Here is a 19,072-nt window from a genome sequence, read left to right as displayed (position 1 = left end):
AATACTCACGTAATTGCACTACAGCACTTTCTCCATTTGTTGCAATGTAGTGTAGAGTCTGTTCTCCATAGTAGGAAGCTCCTGTCTTGTCAACATCTGTGCTAGCTATTACCAACACAGCAGTAGCTGTAACAGTAAAAACTTTAATTAGATTTAAAACACAAATTAAACGGGCATTGATTCTTCTGTTATACACATAGGAATATAGCCTAAATTAACAACTCATAAACAAAGGGAGGGATAAAATATACTTAACATACCTTTTTTATTCCACAGCATTGTAACTTTATCTGCCTTAAAGAAACTTTTATTAGCTAAAGCCGCATGAGGTCCAGCAAAGTTGGGGTACTGATATAATCTAACAAATGAAGGTGCACCTTTACTTCCTGGAACATAGACAGCCACCTAAGATACATAGACATAAATCATTACTTCATTTTTTGAAGAATAAAAACTGAGATGGACATGTTTTTACAATCACAAAAAACTAGGAAAAGGTTTAAACACATAATATTACACATAAACAAAAACAGCAATTACCTTGTATGGTTGGGGTCCAGGTGATAATACAAAATCATTAATTTTTTGCAAATGCAATTTATTTGCAATTGTGTCTAAAAAAAGAGTAAATTAAATCAGATTGATGAGAGAACCTAAAAGGAACATGTTAAACTCTGAATACATTATCAAAGATCACTATAACTACACACCAATACTACTCACTGTAGTCTCCTCCTGGTGAGATACAGTAACACAGTGGAAAAAGCATGGGGTAGGAGCAAGACAAATGTAGGCTTCAATTTCTACTCAGTCATTTACTTGCAGTGTGAGCTTAGGCAAATAATGGGATTATACCACCCAACTCTCAGTAATTGGTTTTAAGAGAAGAGTGCCAGGCACATGGTAGGTATTTGATAAATGTCAGTTATCCTCTCTTCAATCGCTGAAATAAAGTGGTCTTAGAGCCTATTAGAAGGAAAAGATCAACCTTGGCCTGCTACTGCAGAATGTGGATATGGAAATTCTGTAACTTAATGTGATAAACAGATGCATGATAATGATGATCACAACCACAGTAACAATGGCTGATATTAAGAGCTTACTCTATTCCAGGCAGTCTGAACCATGCTATTATTAATAAAACTGCCACCCTAGTTAATTAGATCAAGAGCTAATATACTTTCTTTGTTCAATTTCAGAGATCAATGGCTTTTCAAAAGCAGCACACCAAACTGTCAAAGTGGTGATCCCTCTTCATTTGACGTCCTCACAAAGAGGAGAATAAGACAAGAAAGCAAGCTAACCCAGAAACAGTGAGGTGACAGTGCGCCTCAAACACAGGAAAATAAAATGCCTAACTATACTGATTGGATGCTGCTCAAAATCAGCCTACATGCCATCTTTGGTACGTGTGAACAAAGTTACCAATTCCTATTCTAACTATGATATACTCAAAACTGTACAATCAGTAATGGGATGCTCTAAAGACAAAAGAACTGCAAACCCTTTTTAAAAAATTATTTTCAGTAATAGTGTTACTTTTCGGTATTAAGATTCTAAGAATACCCTGTGGATAATGTGTAACAAACCAAATGAATACTTATGTGAATGTGATATTCTCAAATTATCATCCCTGGTATTCCAGAGTAACAAGATTCTTGGTGGTGACAGAAGGCAATACAAATAAGATAGAAGTTAAATAAAAACCTTGTAGTCTTTAATTTAAATAAAACTATACGTATAAAACTTTAATTTAAATAAAATTATGCTTGTTACATCTTTTAAATAGAAAAAAAGGCCTAGAAACAATGATCAATGCAACAGCAAATAAGAATCTCTAGAATCTAAATATCTTTTTTTTGCTAGACTCAGCCAATTTTTCAAGAAACCCTATTTCCTTTTAATGTTTCCTTCAATGAGATCAAGAGCTAATACTTTTTCTTTGTTCAATTTCAGAGATCAATAGCTATTCAAAAGTAGCACACCAAAAAGGAGACAGGGTTTCCTGAAAAATTAGCCAGTTCTAGGTGTAATGGTTAGAAATGTACAAATTAATCCTAGAATGACTTGTCTTACCATATAGCAAAGAAATCACTAAGGACTAATTGATCAAAGATGAGACAATTTGAGCATCAATAAGAAAAATAACTACAATGGACTGAAACACATACCTTTTAAATCCACAGCTCATTAAGAATGGGACTAAAAAGGCCAGGCACGGTGGCTCACGCCTGTAATGCCAGCACTTTGGGAGGCTGAGGCAGGTGGATCACCTGAGGTCGGGAGCTCGAGACCAGCCTGACCAACATGGCGAAACCCCATCTCTACTAAAAATACAAAATTGGCCGGGCATGGTGGCACACGCCTGTAATCTCAGCTACTCAGGAGGCTGAGGCAGGAGAATCGCTTGAACCTGGGAGGCGGAGGTTGCGGTAAGCCGAGATCGCACCATTGCACTGCAGCCCGGGCAACAACAGCGAAACTCCATCTCGAAAAAAAAAAAAAAAAAAAAGAATGGAACTAAAAAACAGCCTGGGCAACATAATGAGATCCTGTCTCTACAAATAATCAAAAATTAGCCAGGCATGGTGGTGCAAGCCTGTAGTCCCAGCTACTTGGGAGGCTGAGGCAGGAGAATTGCTTGAGCCCAGGAAGTCAAGGTTGCAGCGAGCCATGATTGCACTCAGCTTGGACAAAAGAATGAGGCCCACTCTCGAAAAACAAGAATGGGGAAAAAGCTAATTGGTTACAATGAAGGTTGCTAGAGATAGAATACATTATATCAAAACTGATAAGAGCAAGAATATTTATCCCGCCTTTTCTATATAAATGCAGCACCAGGTAACCAAATAGTAGAAGGGGAAATTTTTCTTTATAGAAGCAGTACAGCTGAAAAATAAGTGAGGGAGAAAAAACCAGAGTATCAACAATTTGCAACCACTGATGAAATAATGCATCCAGGCATGACACATTAATGTCAGCTAAGCCTACAAAATTAAAGACAACCAGACATTATGTGCTTCTTGATAAAAGAAGTGAACATCACCTTATAATGTAGTCTTACCCTTACTCACCTAAAAAAGAACCTGAAGCTGAAACTCTAGAGCCAACTTGCAATTTATAGGGGACAGATGAACATGTTAAATTATACCATGGGATACAAATGCAAAATTCAAACTATGGGAAAACATGAAAGACAAATAACCTTGTTTCTTAAACAATAAATTATGAAGAATAAAATAACAGATAGAGTGGGAACTTATAGGACCAAAAGAAACCTAAAAGATATATCAATCAACCACAATGTGCAGTACCTTATTTGGATCCCGAGTTTTAAAAAAAATTGTAACATTTGCAATTAGTAGAAATTTGAACACATATTTAATAATTTGTGATAATGGTTTTGTGGCTAAGTTTAAAAAATGAAAGGCCCCAATCTTCAGAAATCTACCCTGAAATATTTACAATTACATATTTAACAAGTATATAAAAGTATAACCATATCTGGGATTTGCTTTCACTTAGTAAGAGATGGTAGCTGGAGAGATGTATGGATGAGATAAGATTGGCCACAAGCTGATGGTTACTAGAACTAGGTGTCTGAAGTTTAAAATTCTACATGATAAAATATCTAAAAAATTTGTGTCACAGAATTTCAATAGCAATTAAATTCAGGAAAAGATATTCAAATGTCTTAATAGCAATTACCAGATAATAAAAAGTTATTGTAAAAGAAAACCTTTGTGTTACAGATTTTCACTGAATTCAGACTTATAAAGAATTATGCAAATGAATGTAAGAGTAATTATTGATTAATAAATTAACAGTATTTAGGAAAACCCTATGATGTCATAAAAGTTGATGGAAACTGTATACGATTACAGTAAGTAATAAAATTATGTCATAAATCTTTCCATACTAAAATTGTTGTTTTCAAAGAAGTGAACTTCATTGTTAACATTGCGGGCACAAAGAGTTTCATCTTCTGACCAGGATGGACACCTATGTCAATGAAAAAAAAAAAAAAGTATAAAAAATATTCAGACAGAATGTAACATCACATTAACATGTTAAAGTAATTTATGATATTGGTTACCATTTAAGGAAAAACACTTATAAACACTTATAAATATGATATTAAGTCAGTTAATAGTTTTAGTCAATATATGTTAATAGAAAAGGCCAGGTGTGGTGGCTCACACCTGCAATCCCAGCACTTTGGGAGGCCAAGGCAGGTGGATCACCTGAGGTCAGGAGTTCAAGACCAGCCTGGCCAACATGGTGAAACCCCATCTCTACTAAAAATACAAAAATTAGCCAGGCATGGTGGCACATGCCTGTAGTCCCAGCTACTTGGGAGGCTGAGGCAGGTGAAATCGCTTGAACCTAGAAGGCAGAGGTTGCCGTGAGCCAAGATCAGGCCACTGCATTCCAGCCTGGGCGACAGAGCGAGACTCCCTCTCAAACAAACAAAAAAAAGAAAACATTGTTCCTTTCCACTTAATACTAAAGGAAAGAAGGATCAAGTTTTTGCTCTATTACATTCCTACATACAAAATCCTTAAAAATGTAGATTTTTGTCTGATAAGTTATTTTTTAAATCAATATCAGGAAAACAAATATTATACAGTGATGACATTAAAAATACTATGTAAAAATTAGTATTTTAAACCATTTATTTACCAATTTTGCATTTTTTTCTGGATGAAAGATTTCAAACATGTCCCAGTTTTCACATCATAAAGTTGTAGGTTGGGTATCCCAGCTGTGCCATCTTTAGAAGCTACAATAAAAATTCTTTTTTTCAGTAATTGCCTTGTAACATTTGTAAAAGGATTATTTTTCTTATTTATTAAGTTTGATATGGATTACTATCAAATGGGTTAAATCATGAAAGCTTGCCTCTGTGTTACCTAAATAAATAAATAAAAGGTTACATAACCCACTCATGATTCTCAACTCATTCTCAGTATCTCTTTCATTTACTTGGAAAAATTAGATTCATTAGAGTTCATACCTCTTGAAAGAACAAAAACTCAGGAGGTTTGTAAGCCAATAATGACCTATTATCATTTACTTATTCAAAAATATCAACATTATTAGAAAATGTTTCTTAAAATAAGCCCCTATAACTATTTTATTACATGAAACACAGTTATATGAAATGTTCATATAATGTATTATCATTAGGTATCTCTTTAAATATTTTGGAAAATGGCATAACATTTTCGACTCTCTTATACCATACACATCCCTTAGATGTTTTGTCTACTGTACTTCCTTTCACATAATAATTATTTAAAAGTCTTGATTTTAAAAGTCATTATTATTCTTAATCTTCACAAATCTCTATCCAGCAGTTATTTACTTCCTGAATTTTCCCTTGAGCTTTTTCTTTTCCTTTAGCTCATAATGGCTCTTTACACTAACTTACCATATACCTTGAAATTACTTTCAATACATTGTTTATTTGGAGAGTACAAGATTCACTGTAGATCATAAATATTCACAAACACTGTTTACTATCATAAAGACTAATTACTTTCTTATGAGGTGATAAACTTTATAACTTTTTCCCCCCCACTAAACGTAATTGATCCTGTCAGAGTATTTTTACACTGAGAAAATACTTACTAGTATAAGGCTGCCACGTTGCCAGGACAGTATTTTTGGGTGAGAATTCAAGGCAAACTGCCTTTGGGAGGTCGAAGGAGTGCAGTAGTCCCTTGTTAGTGACACTGATGATATTTACTCTGGTTTCAAAAGAAATTATTTCAGCAATGAAATACTGTTTTATAGTAGTCAACACTAACCAAAATATTCATACCTCTTTTCAAATACAGATCACTCCAAAATGTTCATTTTCTTTTTTTTTTTTTTTTTTTTTGAGATGGAGTCTCGCTGTCTCCGAAGTTGGAGTGCAGTGGCGCGATCTCGGCTCACTGCAAGCTCCACCTCCCGGGTTCATGCCATTCTCCTGCCTCAGCCTCCCGAGTAGCTGGGACTACAGGCGCCTGCCACCATGCCCGGCTAGTTTTTTGCATTTTTAGTAGAGATGGGGTTTCACCGTGTTAGCGAGGATGGTCTTGATCTCCTGACCTCGTGATCCGCCCGCCTTGGCCTCCCAAAGTGCTGGGATTACAGGCGTGATCCACCATGCCCAGCCCAAAATGTTTATTTTTCATAAAAATCAACTTTAAGTTGGTTCTAGAAAATATGCGGGAAATACCTTAACTTCAAAAAAAAAAAGGGCCAGTGCAGTGGCTCACACCTGTAATCCCAGCACTTTGGGAGGTCGAGGTGGGTGGATCACCTGAGGTCAGGAGTTCGAGACCAGCCTGGCCAACATGGAGAACCTCTGTCTCTACTAACACTACAAAAATTAGCCGGGCCTGGCAGTGGACACCTGTAATCCCAGCTACTCGGGAGGCAGAGGGTGCAGTGGGCTGAGATCGTGCCACTGCACTCCAGGCTGGGTGACAGAGTGAGACTCCGTCTCAAAAAAAAAAAAAAAAAATGTATATTTTACCAAAAGGCTCCTATATAAGGCTAGTGCTGGGAAATGATATAAAATAGAAGACACGTGGATGATTCCACCTTCAGCTGAAAAGGAAAAAAACACCTTTAAGTGAACACAAAACTAATCTATAGAGAAGCTGAGGTCTATCAAACCAAAGGAACGGCAGAGGTGCTAGAGAAAATGGCAAAAGTATACTTTTGTTTTATTTTTTATTTGAGATGGAGTCTCACTCTGTCACCCAGGCTGGAGTGTAGTGGCACAGTCTTGGCTCACAGCAACCTCCGCCTCCTGGGTTTAAGTGATTCTCCTGCCTAAGCCTTCCGAGTAGCTGGGACTACAGGCGCATGCCACCATGCCTGGCTAATTTTTGTATTTTTGGTAGAGACGGGGTTTCACCATGTTGGCCAGGCTGGTCTTGAACTCCTGACCTCAGGTGATCCACCCACCCTGGCCTTCCAAACTGCTGGGATTACAGGTATGAGCCACCGTGTCCGGCCCGCAAAAGTATACTTTTAAATTTGAATAAATGGGCCAGGTGCAGTGGCTCACACCTGTAATCCCAGCATGTTGGGAGGCTGAGGTGGGAGGACTGCTTGAGCCCAGGAGTTCAAAACCAGCCTGGGCAACATAGCAAGATCCCATCTCAATTAAAAAAAAAATGTTTTTTAAATAAATAGAAGCTATAGCAGCTAGGGAAATCAGTAAGGAGACATTTGATGTCTACTACAATCTCAAGAGCAATCTCTAAAAGATATGATTCTAAGAATTATTATGGTACAACGACAAAAATGACAATAATTGTATGATAAAAGCAGTTCCATTTTGGGATGTTTTCTATGTACCTAACCACTTTATGCACATTTTCTCATTTAATCCTTACAACAATCTTACAAATGTCATCATTTCTGTTTTACAAGTGCTGAAATTTAGGCTTAGAAAAATAAAATGATTTGACGATTTGCTCAAGATCATACTATTGATAAATGCCACAGCCAAGCTTTGAAATCAGTTTGGCCTGACTTACTTTTATGTACTAAACACTCTGGGGTGTTAAAAAAAAAAAAAAAAAAAAAAAGACTCTCCATCTTATTCCAGAAGTTGCTGTAAGTAACTTTGTTCTACTCAGGTTTGAGGAAGATAACTGAGGTTAAGATAAGCAGTCACTGAAAAGAACGAAAAATTACCACATAGTATTTAAACACACACACCTAACATGGAAATCTTTACAACTTGCTGCAAATAACCTATTTTAGAATTACAAGACGCTTTCTTGTTTTCTTGTTGTTGCTGTTGTTAACCTTTATTTTTTTCTTTGCTTTGCAACTGGAGCCTACTCAGAATTGATGGTCTTTAAGAGTTATTCTTAGTTTAATGAAGGATGTTTATTTTAATTAAGAAAAAACATATTTAAGGAAGAATCAGTAACGGTTTCTGACTTAGTTAACCAGAAACTGAACAAAGACCACAATCAATACATGAAATCTAGTTCTCTTGCCCCAGAACAATAAGTACCATTGTGGTCACAGCACTTTAATGAAATAAATGCTAGAACTTAATATAGATGATACTTATTAAAATCATGGACATGACATATGGGGACATACTAAAAAGATTCAGAGTTGAATCCCATAGAAGGTTAAGTGTGGATATGAGTGAACTATTAACAATAACTGCCAAGGTAAAAACAGACTTATTCAACAAACTCTAAGCTAGAAGAACAAGGAATACTTCAAAAACAAACAAACAAAAAAAGACAATGAAAAGAAGTATAGTATAGCCCATTAGGTAGTAAATTTCTATTGATTCATTACTCAAATAATACAAACTAAAATATGGATTAAAAAATAAAATTTAAGTACCCACAATAGGTTACACAAAAAAAGAGTAAGAAATTTTGAGATCACATCCTACTTTTTGAGGCTGAGATTAAAACTGTTAACATTGTAGATAAGACTCATTATAATTATATTATTAATGATTTGAGAGTAGTAGATTCAGGCTGGGTGAGGTGGCTCATGCCTGTAATCCTAGCACTTTGGGAGGCTGAATGAAGCGGGTGGATCACTTGAGGTCAGGAGTTAGAGACCAGCCTGACCAACATGGTGAAACACCATCTCTACTAAAAATACAAAAATTAACCAGATGTGGTGTTGTCCGCCTGTAGTCTCAGCTACTGGGGAGGCTGAGGCAGGCGAATCGCTTGAACCTGGGAGGCGGAGGTTGCTGTGAGCTGAGATCACCCCACTGTGGGTGACAGAGTGAGACCCTGTCTCAAAAAAAAAAAAAAAAAAAGGGCTGGGCATAGTGGCTAACACCTATAATCACAACACTTCGGGAGGCCGAGGCAGGAGGACTGCTTGGGGCCAGGAGTTTGAGCCTAACCTGGTCAACATAACAAGACCCTGTCTCTATTAAAATTGAAAAAAAGAAAAAAAAGAAAAAAGAAAAAGAATAAAAGACCAATTTTTTAAAATTATAAAAGCTAATTCTGCCAACTACTTATAGTCATAAAAGGTGAATCAACTAATTCAACATGTTCTCTTTAGTAGTCAATTTTTAAAAAGCAAGTATTAATGGGTAGTTTAAACACTTCTGAATACAATTACCATTGTAAAGAACAATGTTTAAAATTTACTTTTCAACTAATGCATGCAGTTTCTCCCCTTTGAAAAACCTAACAGTATTATATGTGGTTTAAAACAATGTAGATAACTTTAAGCCAAGCAACAAATATTTGAGCATTTGCATGGTCTATGAAATAAAATGTTGCAGTAACTCTTGAAAAATTAAAAAGGACTGGTTTTCTTAATAAAATATAAGCATTTAATCAACATAATTTTTTGTGCAAGACCAATTTTGTAAACTGGTATTTTATGTAACATATATTATACTAAACGTTCTTTTGAATAACATACACTTTTATATACATAAGACTAATAATAATAACTGCAGGCAGTTGTTAGTAATTTAACAGCAAAGATAAAAAAGTATCTACACCTAGGATTAAATGAGTAAAGAGAATTATTTTCTCAGTGTTACTGCAGATTTAGGAAACTCCAACCAATAACTTAGAGCACTATTTAAAACAACTCAACTTCTTTAGCATTAAATTATATTTTTCATACATTAATTTTTAATTCTAAGTAACTAGATAACTCAAACAAGTCATGGCATATACATAGAAACGAACAACTTTGAAGGTATTTTGTGTAACGAGAGGTAATATCTCACTACATCATGACATTAAAAGACGGATTTTATTAATGACACTGAAATATCTGTTATTCAAATAATGCCAGTTGTGTTTATATTCATGACACACAAAATATGTTATATAAATGAACACTAACTTTTCTCCATTGCCCCAGGCAAACAAGGTCCCATCCTTACTAAAGGTATAGACTTTGCAATTCTTCCCAGATTCCCTGAAAATGACAAAAAAAAAAGGTTTAAATGAATAAGCATTAATACTTTTCAAAAAAATCTGATTATAAAGTCAACCATTTCACTATCAATTTAATAACTAAGAACTTGCACAAATTTCAGAAAATTCCAAAATGCTTTCATCTGTCAAAATACTTTAAAATGTAATGCTATCACTGTAAAGTAAGCTGGAAAATGATTTCATACTAACAGATGGATTTTAAGAAAAAAATAGAGCCCTTTTGGGTGAATAAGTTTGTGTGGTAGGCCTTCCATCAATTTCTCATGTGTAGAGATAGAAAGTATAACAAAAATAAGAGGCTCTTCACCTAACTACTTGGGAATATTCTATCATGTAATCAAAACTCTTAAGTACTGTATCTCCGAACTGAAGATGTTTACTAAGAATACATCACCCAGTGATAATGAATACCCAAATAGAAACTTGTATCTGTGCACATGTAGATGTACATTAGTGTAGTCACAACATGAGATGAGAACTTCCTGGCTAAAAAATAATTTGAATTGCTAAATAACAACAAAAGCATTGAGAACTGACTGATACATCCCTTACACTATCTTTGCATTAATTCATCTGCACAAATGAAGATGACATTTGTGCTTCTGCAATCACACAATAATGACAGCTTACACTCAGTTTATAGATAATAAAACATTTTTAAAATCTCTTTCTCATGGCGCAATGGCTCACACCTGTAATCCCAGCAGTTTGGGAGGCCGAGGCAGGCGGATCACCTGAGGTCAGGAGTTCGAGACCAGCTGGGCAACATGGCGAAACCCTGTCTCTAATAAAAATACAAAAATTAGCCAGGTGTGGTGGTGGCGCCTGTAGTCCCAGCTACTCAGGACGCTGAGACAGGAGAATTGCTTCAATCCAGGAGGCAGAGGTTGCAGTGAACCCCTGCGCCACTGTCCAGCCTGGGTGAAAGAGTGAGACTCCACCACACAAAAAAATAAAAATAAAAAAAATCTTTCCCACATAAACAGCTATGATCAAGATGTTCCCCATCCTATACTACCCTACACTTATGCAACTCATTTCTGAACCTTACGGCAGAATTTTACAATTATCTTTATTAAATTCCATCCAGGTTTTGGCCTATCATTTCAGCCTACTGAGGCCTACTTAAATCTTGATTTTCTCTTTTAAAACATCAGTCAGTCCTTACATTACATACGGAAGTATGTAATGTATAAATTATAAAACTGTTACTAGGCTATCATCTAAATTATTTATAAGACTGTTCAGTGAGCTCTGAACAAGATCCTGTGGCTCACCAACAGTCCTTCCCTCAAATTAAAACTAACTCATTAATCAGCTGACTTTACTGACCTTAACCAATGACAATTCTGTCATCATCATGCAACCCAAAGACTTCCTCATTTCTCAGATATTTTGCCAAAATTATGTTTACAGTTCTATTATTCTAATGTGTATTCTATTATTCTGTCTGGAAATTCTACCCAGAAAGGAAACGAGATAAGCTTGAAACAATTTGTTCTTAGGAAGCTCATTCTGACTTAATAAACACTCCCTTATCGCAATGATTATAAACTTACTAAACTACAGAATCCAGAATTCGATTATTTTCTTGGTCTTGGCAATTGGGAAATTTTGCCTCTTTCCTTCTGGTATAATTTTTTGAATGAAAAATTTCAAACATACACAAAAAATAGAGAAAAAGTATGATAATCCACCTATGCACTCATCATCAAGCTTAAGTAACTATTAACTCAGAGCCAATTTTGTTTATCTATTCCCCACTTCTATCTTTCATGCCACAACATTCCAACGCAAAAACTATATGTCATTATCATATTACTCTATGCTTGATTATGCATCTCTAACCAGTGAGTATATTTTTTAAAAAACATAATCACCACCATGCCACTTCATCTCACAAAATTAACTTCTTAATATCATTTAATACCCAATACTTGGATTGGATATCTGGGTTTTTTAACAGCTCCCCAGGTCATTCTATTGTGCAGCCGCATTTGAGAACTACTCATGTAAAAGACTGACTAAATTCTGAGTCTGAAGTTTTTTTAACTTTCGTAGAAGATATGTACAGCACAGTTCCTACTGTATAATAACTCACCAGGAGATACATAAATATCTCTCTGTTCTACTCTTAGTGATACTGAGATTGTACTGGATTCAGTCATGTGCCTCCTTGTATCTACCTAACTCTTCCTGCTGCCACGCCTCAACTATTCAATGAAGAGACCTCATCTGCTAACGCCACTGGTTGTCTTTGAATCTGCAGAGTTAAGGGCCATACTTCCACATGGCTTCCACCATGCACTGTAGCAGCACATGGAGGAGCTCTGGCACTCAGATTCAACCCAAACAGGCTAAGAGGCTGCAGTAAACTTCTTACCCTGTCTCCACACAACAGACTGTTCTGAAGTACAAATGTTCCATACAGCCTTTCTGGAGACATTTTGCACACATGACCAAGCAAGTTGGCTATATTTTGTGGATTTGTGGTCAGCTCAGTATATCCCATCACACTTGCTTTAACTCCTTCCCTGTCTCATTTCCCTTTCTCCCCTACTCCTGCAGCCTTGGGACTGCATACCCTAATGAAGTGTAGCACATAACTTTGCCATAGTTTTTTTTTGTTTTTTGTTTTTTAAATAGATATGGGGTTTTGCCATACTGCCCAGGCTCATCCTGAACTCCTGGGCTCAAGTGATCCACCCACCTTGGCCTCCCAAAGTGCTGGGATTACAGGCATGAGCCACCGTGCCCAGCCAGACTGGGTTTTCTACAGTAGTGCTTCTCAAACATTAATGTGCATACAGGGCCAGGTGTGGTGGCTCACACCTGTAATCCCAGCACTTTGGAAGGCCAAGGAGGGTGGATCACCTGAGGTCAGAAGTTCGAGACCAGCCTGGCCAACATGGTGAAACCACGTCTCTACTAAAAATAAAAAAAATTAGCCAGGTGTGGTAGCAGGTGCCTATAATCCCAGCTACTTGGGAGGCTGAGGCAGGAGAATCGCCTCAGGAAGCAGAGGTTGCAGTGAGCCGAGATCGTACCATTGCACTCCAGCCTGGGCAACAAGAGTGAAACTCCATCTCAAAAAAAATAAATAAATAAGTAAATAAATAAATAATGTGCATACAGGCCAGGCATGGTGGCTGAGGCCTGTAATCCCAGCACTTTGGGAGGCCAAGGCGGTTGGATCTCTTGAGCCCAGGAGTTGGAGAGCAGCCTGGGCAACATAGTGAGACCCCCATCTCTACAAAACATACAAAAATTAGCCAGGCATGGTGGCATGAGCCTATAGTCCCAGCCACTTGGGATATTGAGGCAGGAGTATTGTTTGAGCCTGGGAGATTGAGGCTACAGTGGGCCATGATTACACCACTCCATTCTAGCCTGGGCGGCAGAGCAAGACTCTGGAAAAAAAAAAAAGTGCATATAAATCATCTGAAGATCTAGCTAAAATACAGATTCTGATTCAGTAAGTTGGGTAGGGCCTGAGATGCATTTCTGTACTGGCTCAGGAGTGATGCCAATATAGTTGGTCTTGGTTGGGCCCATGCTTCCTGTAGCAAGGTTCTAGAGAACTGAGCCTAATAAAAATTGGTCAGTAGAGTCAGATGACAACAGCCTGATTATAAAGTTCCCCATTAACAGTCATCAAACAGTTCAGCTAAAGGTTTCAGCATCTTTTGATGATCATCTGCCTAGATCAGTGGTTCTTAAAGGGGGGTCCCCAGATTTGCAGCATCAGTATCACTGGGGAATTTGTTAAAAATGCAAATTATTGGGCCCTACCGCTGATCTAATGAATCCAAACATTTGGAAAGAGAGCTGCAATCTGGATTTTAACGAGCTTTTCAGATGATTCTGATGCTTGGTAAAGTTTGAGAACCAGTGGCCTAGATCCATTTCTTGAGGATTACAAAATGGTAATTGTCTGATCCAGCATCCATTCTCCATTTATTAACTGGAATTCGTCTATAAAATTCTTTTTCTCATCAACCACTTGGTTACTCTGAGAAACAGTTTGTATAAGAAAGGCAAGATAAATGCTTGACTCCTTCCCTTTATTTATCAATTTTCAAAGTAATGAGTGAGGACTCCATCAACCACCAATGCTGACCAGTGAGGTTTAAATGGAGGGGGGATTTTTCGGGGGAGCATTTATATACTTGACATGCTTTATCTTTCTATTCATAATTCTTAATGTTCCCATCTTAGGTTGGTGTGAATCTCTTCAAGTTGCTTCCTACGACCCTTTAACAAAATCTCATTAGTCTTTTATAGCTTTGCTTTCTGGCACAAAAGTCGCTACCTCAACTTGTACATTTTCTGTCCCAGACCTAGAGTTGACCACTTCTCCAAGGAAGTGGTTCCTTTTAGTGAAGAATTCTATTTAGAGATCACAATCTGTGAGGATGGGGTATTCACTGCTACTGTGTTATCGCTGCTTCCAGGCCCTTTCATTGGCCAGAACTAGGAAATGCAAATGTTTTATGAAAAGAAATCATGAGTTCATACTGATATAGGCAAGTCCATATTTTCACTCTAATGCTGAAAAATCTTGGTGCCTAACGACATTAATACAATTAATTTACTCTATCCTATAGTAGATTCAAATGACAATATCAACTTTCAGTTAAAAAGAAAACTATTAGGCCAGGCATGGTGGCTCACGCCTGTAATCCCAGCACTTTGGGAGGATGAGACAGGTGGATCACCTGAGGTCAGGAGTTTGAGACTAGCCTGGCCAACACGGTGAAACTCTGTCACTACTACAAATACAAAAAAATTAGCCAGGCATGGTGGCAGGCACCTGTAATCCCACCTACTTGGGAGGCTGAGGCAGGAGAATCGCTTGAACCTGGGGGGCAGAGGTTGCATTAAGCCGAGATTGCACCACTGCACTCTAGCCTGGGCAACAAGGGCAAAACTCAGTCTCAAAAAAAAAAGAATTTTGCAGGTCTTCATATGGTTATGCCACCAACCTGATATAAAGCTAGAATCACTTATTTTAGTTTCCCAATTTTTTTTTTTTTTTTTTTTTGAGACGGAGTCTCATCTTTTTGCCCAGGCTGGAGTGCAGTGGCCTGATTTTGGCTCACTGCAACCTCCACCTCCGGGTTTCAAGCGATTCTGCTGCATCAGCCTCCCAAGTAGAGTAGCTGGGATTACAGGCACCTGCCCCCACACCCGGCTAATTTTTGTATTTTTAGCCGAGATGGGGTTTTGCCATGTTGGCCAGGCTGGTCTTGAACTCCTGACCTCAGGTGATCTGGCCTGCCTTGGCCTCCCATAGCGCTGGGATTACAGGCATGAGCCACCGGGCCCAGCCTTTAATTTAATTTTTAAATTTAAAACAATTATATGGTCCAAAGTCAAAACTATACCAAAGCTCTTTCACAGATGTGTCCCCTGCATCCTGTAACTCTCTCCCCCGCATCCTGTAACTCTCTCCCGCTATAGATAAGCATTTTTAACTAGTTTTTGGTTTACTTGTCCATTGTTTCTTTGGGGAAAAAAAAATTAATCTAGCTAGCTATATACTATGTGCATATATATGTCCTCCCTTTTTAATATCTTTTTCATTATGATTTCACTAAGATTACTGGCCGTGATTTGGCTATCAAATTTGCAAGTTTTTCTCATTCCTTAAGATAAAACTCTTGTAAAATAAAGGCTTGTATTCAATTACACTAGTGTCTACACTTTTTCTTAGTATTGTTCCCCCTACCTTATAAATAGGCTTAAGTTACTATTTTCAGATCTGAAGATCATTTTCCCTGATAGAGAATATGTATTCTTTTCATCTTCGGTTAATATTATACAATAAAAATGAGTTCATCTGTTCTTTTCCTTTCTTGTTCAAAATACACCACCAACGAAACCATTTTAGATTGTACTGTATGTTCCCTATAACATTACTTAACAAAATAAATCATACCTTGGAAACACTGTGCTTTCTGTAAAATGTGGTGGTCCATTCACCATGTACAGTCCTTCTGATCCTCGGACTAAAGAAGTAAAATAAAAAGAACCACAATTACTTTGTTAATAAAGACTCAGTTAACACAAATGTCTTTTTTAAAAAAACAGCTTTAGTCAAAATATTAATGAAATCATTAAATATTTCATTGAACTATAGAATATTAGCAACAAAAGGGCATATTTTCTTACTCTGTTACATAAAATCGTATAATTGCTGAGAAATATGTAACTTTTTAGATAAAACTCGAAACTTTGTCACCACTGAAAGAAAGGCAGCTGTCTTGTGGTAAAGAGGACATGAATTCAGAGCCTGACCTAAGTTTATAACTGCCTGTGGAACCTTGGATACGTTACCACCTCTGAATCTGTGACCTAATCTGTAAAATGGAAATATTAGAACACAGGATAGCTGTATGCTTTATATAAAGTAATAAAAAAAAGTATATGTTTAAAGTTTTTAGGAATATAAGGCAATATTAATATATTCACAATTTCTCAAACTAAGAGAACAAGTGGAATGAGACATATTCATTTATTAAGGCCCCAATGACAGTAATAGCCTAAAAAATTAAGTGGAAACAAAGTTCAAGATTAAATAATCATCTACAGAACTAGACTATACTTCTTATTTCTATGTTTAAATTTATTTATTTTATTTTTTTGAGACAGGGTCTTGCTGTCACCCAGGCTGGAGTACAGTGGCATGATCAAGGCTCACTGCAGCTTCAAACTCCTGGACTTAAGTGATGCTCCTGGCTCAGTTTCCCAAGTAGCTGGGACTACAGGCATGTGCCACCCTGCTTGGCTATTTTTTTTTTTTTTTTTTTTTTTTTGTAGAGACAGAGTCTCACTGTTGCCCCGGCTGATCTCGAACTCCTGGGCTAAGGCAATCCTCCCTCCTCAGCCTCTCAAAGTGCTGAGATTACAGGTATGAGCCACCGCACCTAGCCTAGACTATACTTTTTTAAATGGTTGAATTAAATGCTTCTAAAGCTGAACCAAATAAATAGATTCATTTAGTCAACAAATGCTTAGTGGGAAAAAAACGAACAAACTACCTCCTAGGCCCTGTGTTGAACACTGGCGAAATAATAGGAAAGAAAATCAGCCTTGTCTCTGACCTCATTGAACTTTGCAAACAGTAATCAAATAATTGGCCAAATATACGGAATCGTATACCTGTGTTTGGTCCTTCAAAGGAAAGGTATATGGTACCACTGAGGGTATAAAAGAGAGTTTTAACCTAAAAATGGAAGGTTAGGGAAAGCATCCTTAAGAGTTTTGTATACTGAGATGTAAAGGATCAATGGCAGTTAACAAGCAAGGAGAACAGTAACAAGTGCAAAAACCCCGTGGAAAGAAAAAAGACAGAGCGTCAAGGGGATGGAAAGAAGGCCTGTGTGGCTAGAGGATGATGAAGCTGGAAAACAAAATAGGGCTCAGGCTAGGCGTGGTGGCTCACACCTGTAATCCCAGTATTTTGGGAGGCCGAGGCAGGCAGATGGCTTGAGCCCAGGAATTCAAGACCAGCCTGGGCAACATAGGGAGATGCTGTCTCTACAAAAATTAGCTGGGCACGGTGGCACATGCCTGTAGTCCCAGCTACTCGCGCGGCTGAGGCAGGAGGATCACCTGGACTTGGGAAGTCAAGGCCACAGTGAACCATGATCATATCACCCACCATCAAGCCATGTTAAGTTTTATATTTCTTGTAGAGACGAGGTTTCACTATATTGCCTAGGCTGGTCTTAAACTCCTCAGCTCAGGCAATCCAATCTGCTTCCCTCAGCCTTCCAAAGTGCTGGGATTACAGCTGTAAGCCACCTGGCCCAAACTGACATTTTGTACTTCTAAGATGCCTTGCTAGATTTAATTAGTTTTTCTATTAAATAAATTTAATAAAAGCATATACAGTTTAATTTACTCCTGAAAAGCTGTGATACAAAGTTTATTAGAAAAAACACAAAATCAGGTCCATAACAGAACATAAACTGTTTTAAACTAATAAAAGCAAAAATAAATAGGGACTAAAAAACTTCTCAATACTGAAACAATTTTTTTCTACATGTAACTTTCTAACAAGGAATCCTTTTTAGTTACAAGTATCTGTGAAACTAAATACAATGCGTAGTTAGCTTAATATAGTGTATTCTGAGTTTGTGTGATTCCCTGTTTTTAGTGATTTCCCTCTTCAATCAAATGGGATTGGCAATATGTTCTAGCAGAAAGAAAAATCTAGAATGCAAGCAGTTCTTTTCATTAAGACAACAAATAAACGCCAGTTTCACACAGTAGCTGTGTGAAATACATTAAACATCTACATAATCTTTTCCAAGCTTACTAGCCTTTTTAGACATTCATATACTATTTATTGCTCTAGGCCTGAGTTAGAGAGAGAAAAACACAGGGCTTCAATAAACAAGGATCCCATGGCAGGGGTGTAGTCATCTTTAAAATATGATACTTTTCCCAACTGTTACATTCACTGAACTATGTATTAGTTTAGGAAAATCACTCAATTTTGAATAAATTATCTCTGTGACTTCAACTGGTCAAGCAGATTAGACAATGTGAATTTCACGTAATGGACATTGCTGTTTTATGTGCCTAGCACCCAGCTCCTCTTCTTTAGGAGGCGCTTATTTTCTTTTGAGGAGTATCCAGGAGTGGGAAGATAATTTAGTCCTGACTACATGATTAAAAGTTGACTGATACAAAGGTGAGCCAAGCAAAGTCAAAGGCAGCTAGCCTTGAGATTTTTGCTGAGACTACTGGCAAAAATGTGTTCTTTCTTTTGGAGCTGGGCATTTGGTTGAATGTCAGTTTAAAGATGAATTTAATCTGGAGGAAAGCAAGAACCTACAGATGAAGAAAAACAGATTTCTGGCCAGGCGTAGTGGCTCACACCTGTAATCCCAGCACTTTGGGAGGCAGAGGCGTGTGGATCAACCGAGGACAGGAGTTCAAGACCAACCTGACCAACATGGTGAAACCCCAACTCTACTAAAAATACAAAATTAGCTGGGTGTGGTGGTGCACGCCTGTAATCCCAGCTACTCAGGAGGCTGAGGCAGAAGAATTGCTTGAACTTGGGAGGTGGAGGTTGCAGTGAGCTAAGATCG

The 19,072-nt window shown here is 37.4% G+C and overlaps 1 protein-coding gene and 1 long non-coding RNA gene across 2 annotated transcripts in view; one reads left to right on the top strand and one right to left on the bottom strand.

Moving 5' to 3' along the window:
* Nucleotides 1–4,959, top strand: part of LOC129532639 (uncharacterized) — a 39,658-nt gene extending 34,699 nt beyond the window's left edge. Inside the window, exons 2-3 of the long non-coding RNA XR_008678455.2 lie at nt 1,200–1,405; nt 2,187–4,959. This is a non-coding gene — a long non-coding RNA (uncharacterized lncRNA). The remainder of the gene's footprint in view (nt 1–1,199; nt 1,406–2,186) is intronic.
* The window catches only part of EIF2A (eukaryotic translation initiation factor 2A), a 38,176-nt gene that overhangs the window by 15,937 nt on the left and 3,167 nt on the right, over nt 1–19,072 (bottom strand). Inside the window, exons 2-9 of the mRNA XM_004037841.5 lie at nt 15,907–15,976; nt 9,871–9,945; nt 5,635–5,753; nt 4,684–4,783; nt 3,920–4,002; nt 541–614; nt 261–405; nt 10–126 (exon numbers count right to left, since the gene is read on the bottom strand). Of these exons, the coding sequence (XP_004037889.2) occupies nt 10–126; nt 261–405; nt 541–614; nt 3,920–4,002; nt 4,684–4,783; nt 5,635–5,753; nt 9,871–9,945; nt 15,907–15,976 (783 nt within the window). The remainder of the gene's footprint in view (nt 1–9; nt 127–260; nt 406–540; nt 615–3,919; nt 4,003–4,683; nt 4,784–5,634; nt 5,754–9,870; nt 9,946–15,906; nt 15,977–19,072) is intronic.

This window comes from Gorilla gorilla, chromosome 2 (assembly GCF_029281585.2).
Source record: "Gorilla gorilla gorilla isolate KB3781 chromosome 2, NHGRI_mGorGor1-v2.1_pri, whole genome shotgun sequence".
Classification (NCBI taxonomy): Eukaryota; Metazoa; Chordata; class Mammalia; order Primates; family Hominidae; genus Gorilla; species Gorilla gorilla.
This window is presented reverse-complemented; position numbering and strand designations above follow the sequence as displayed.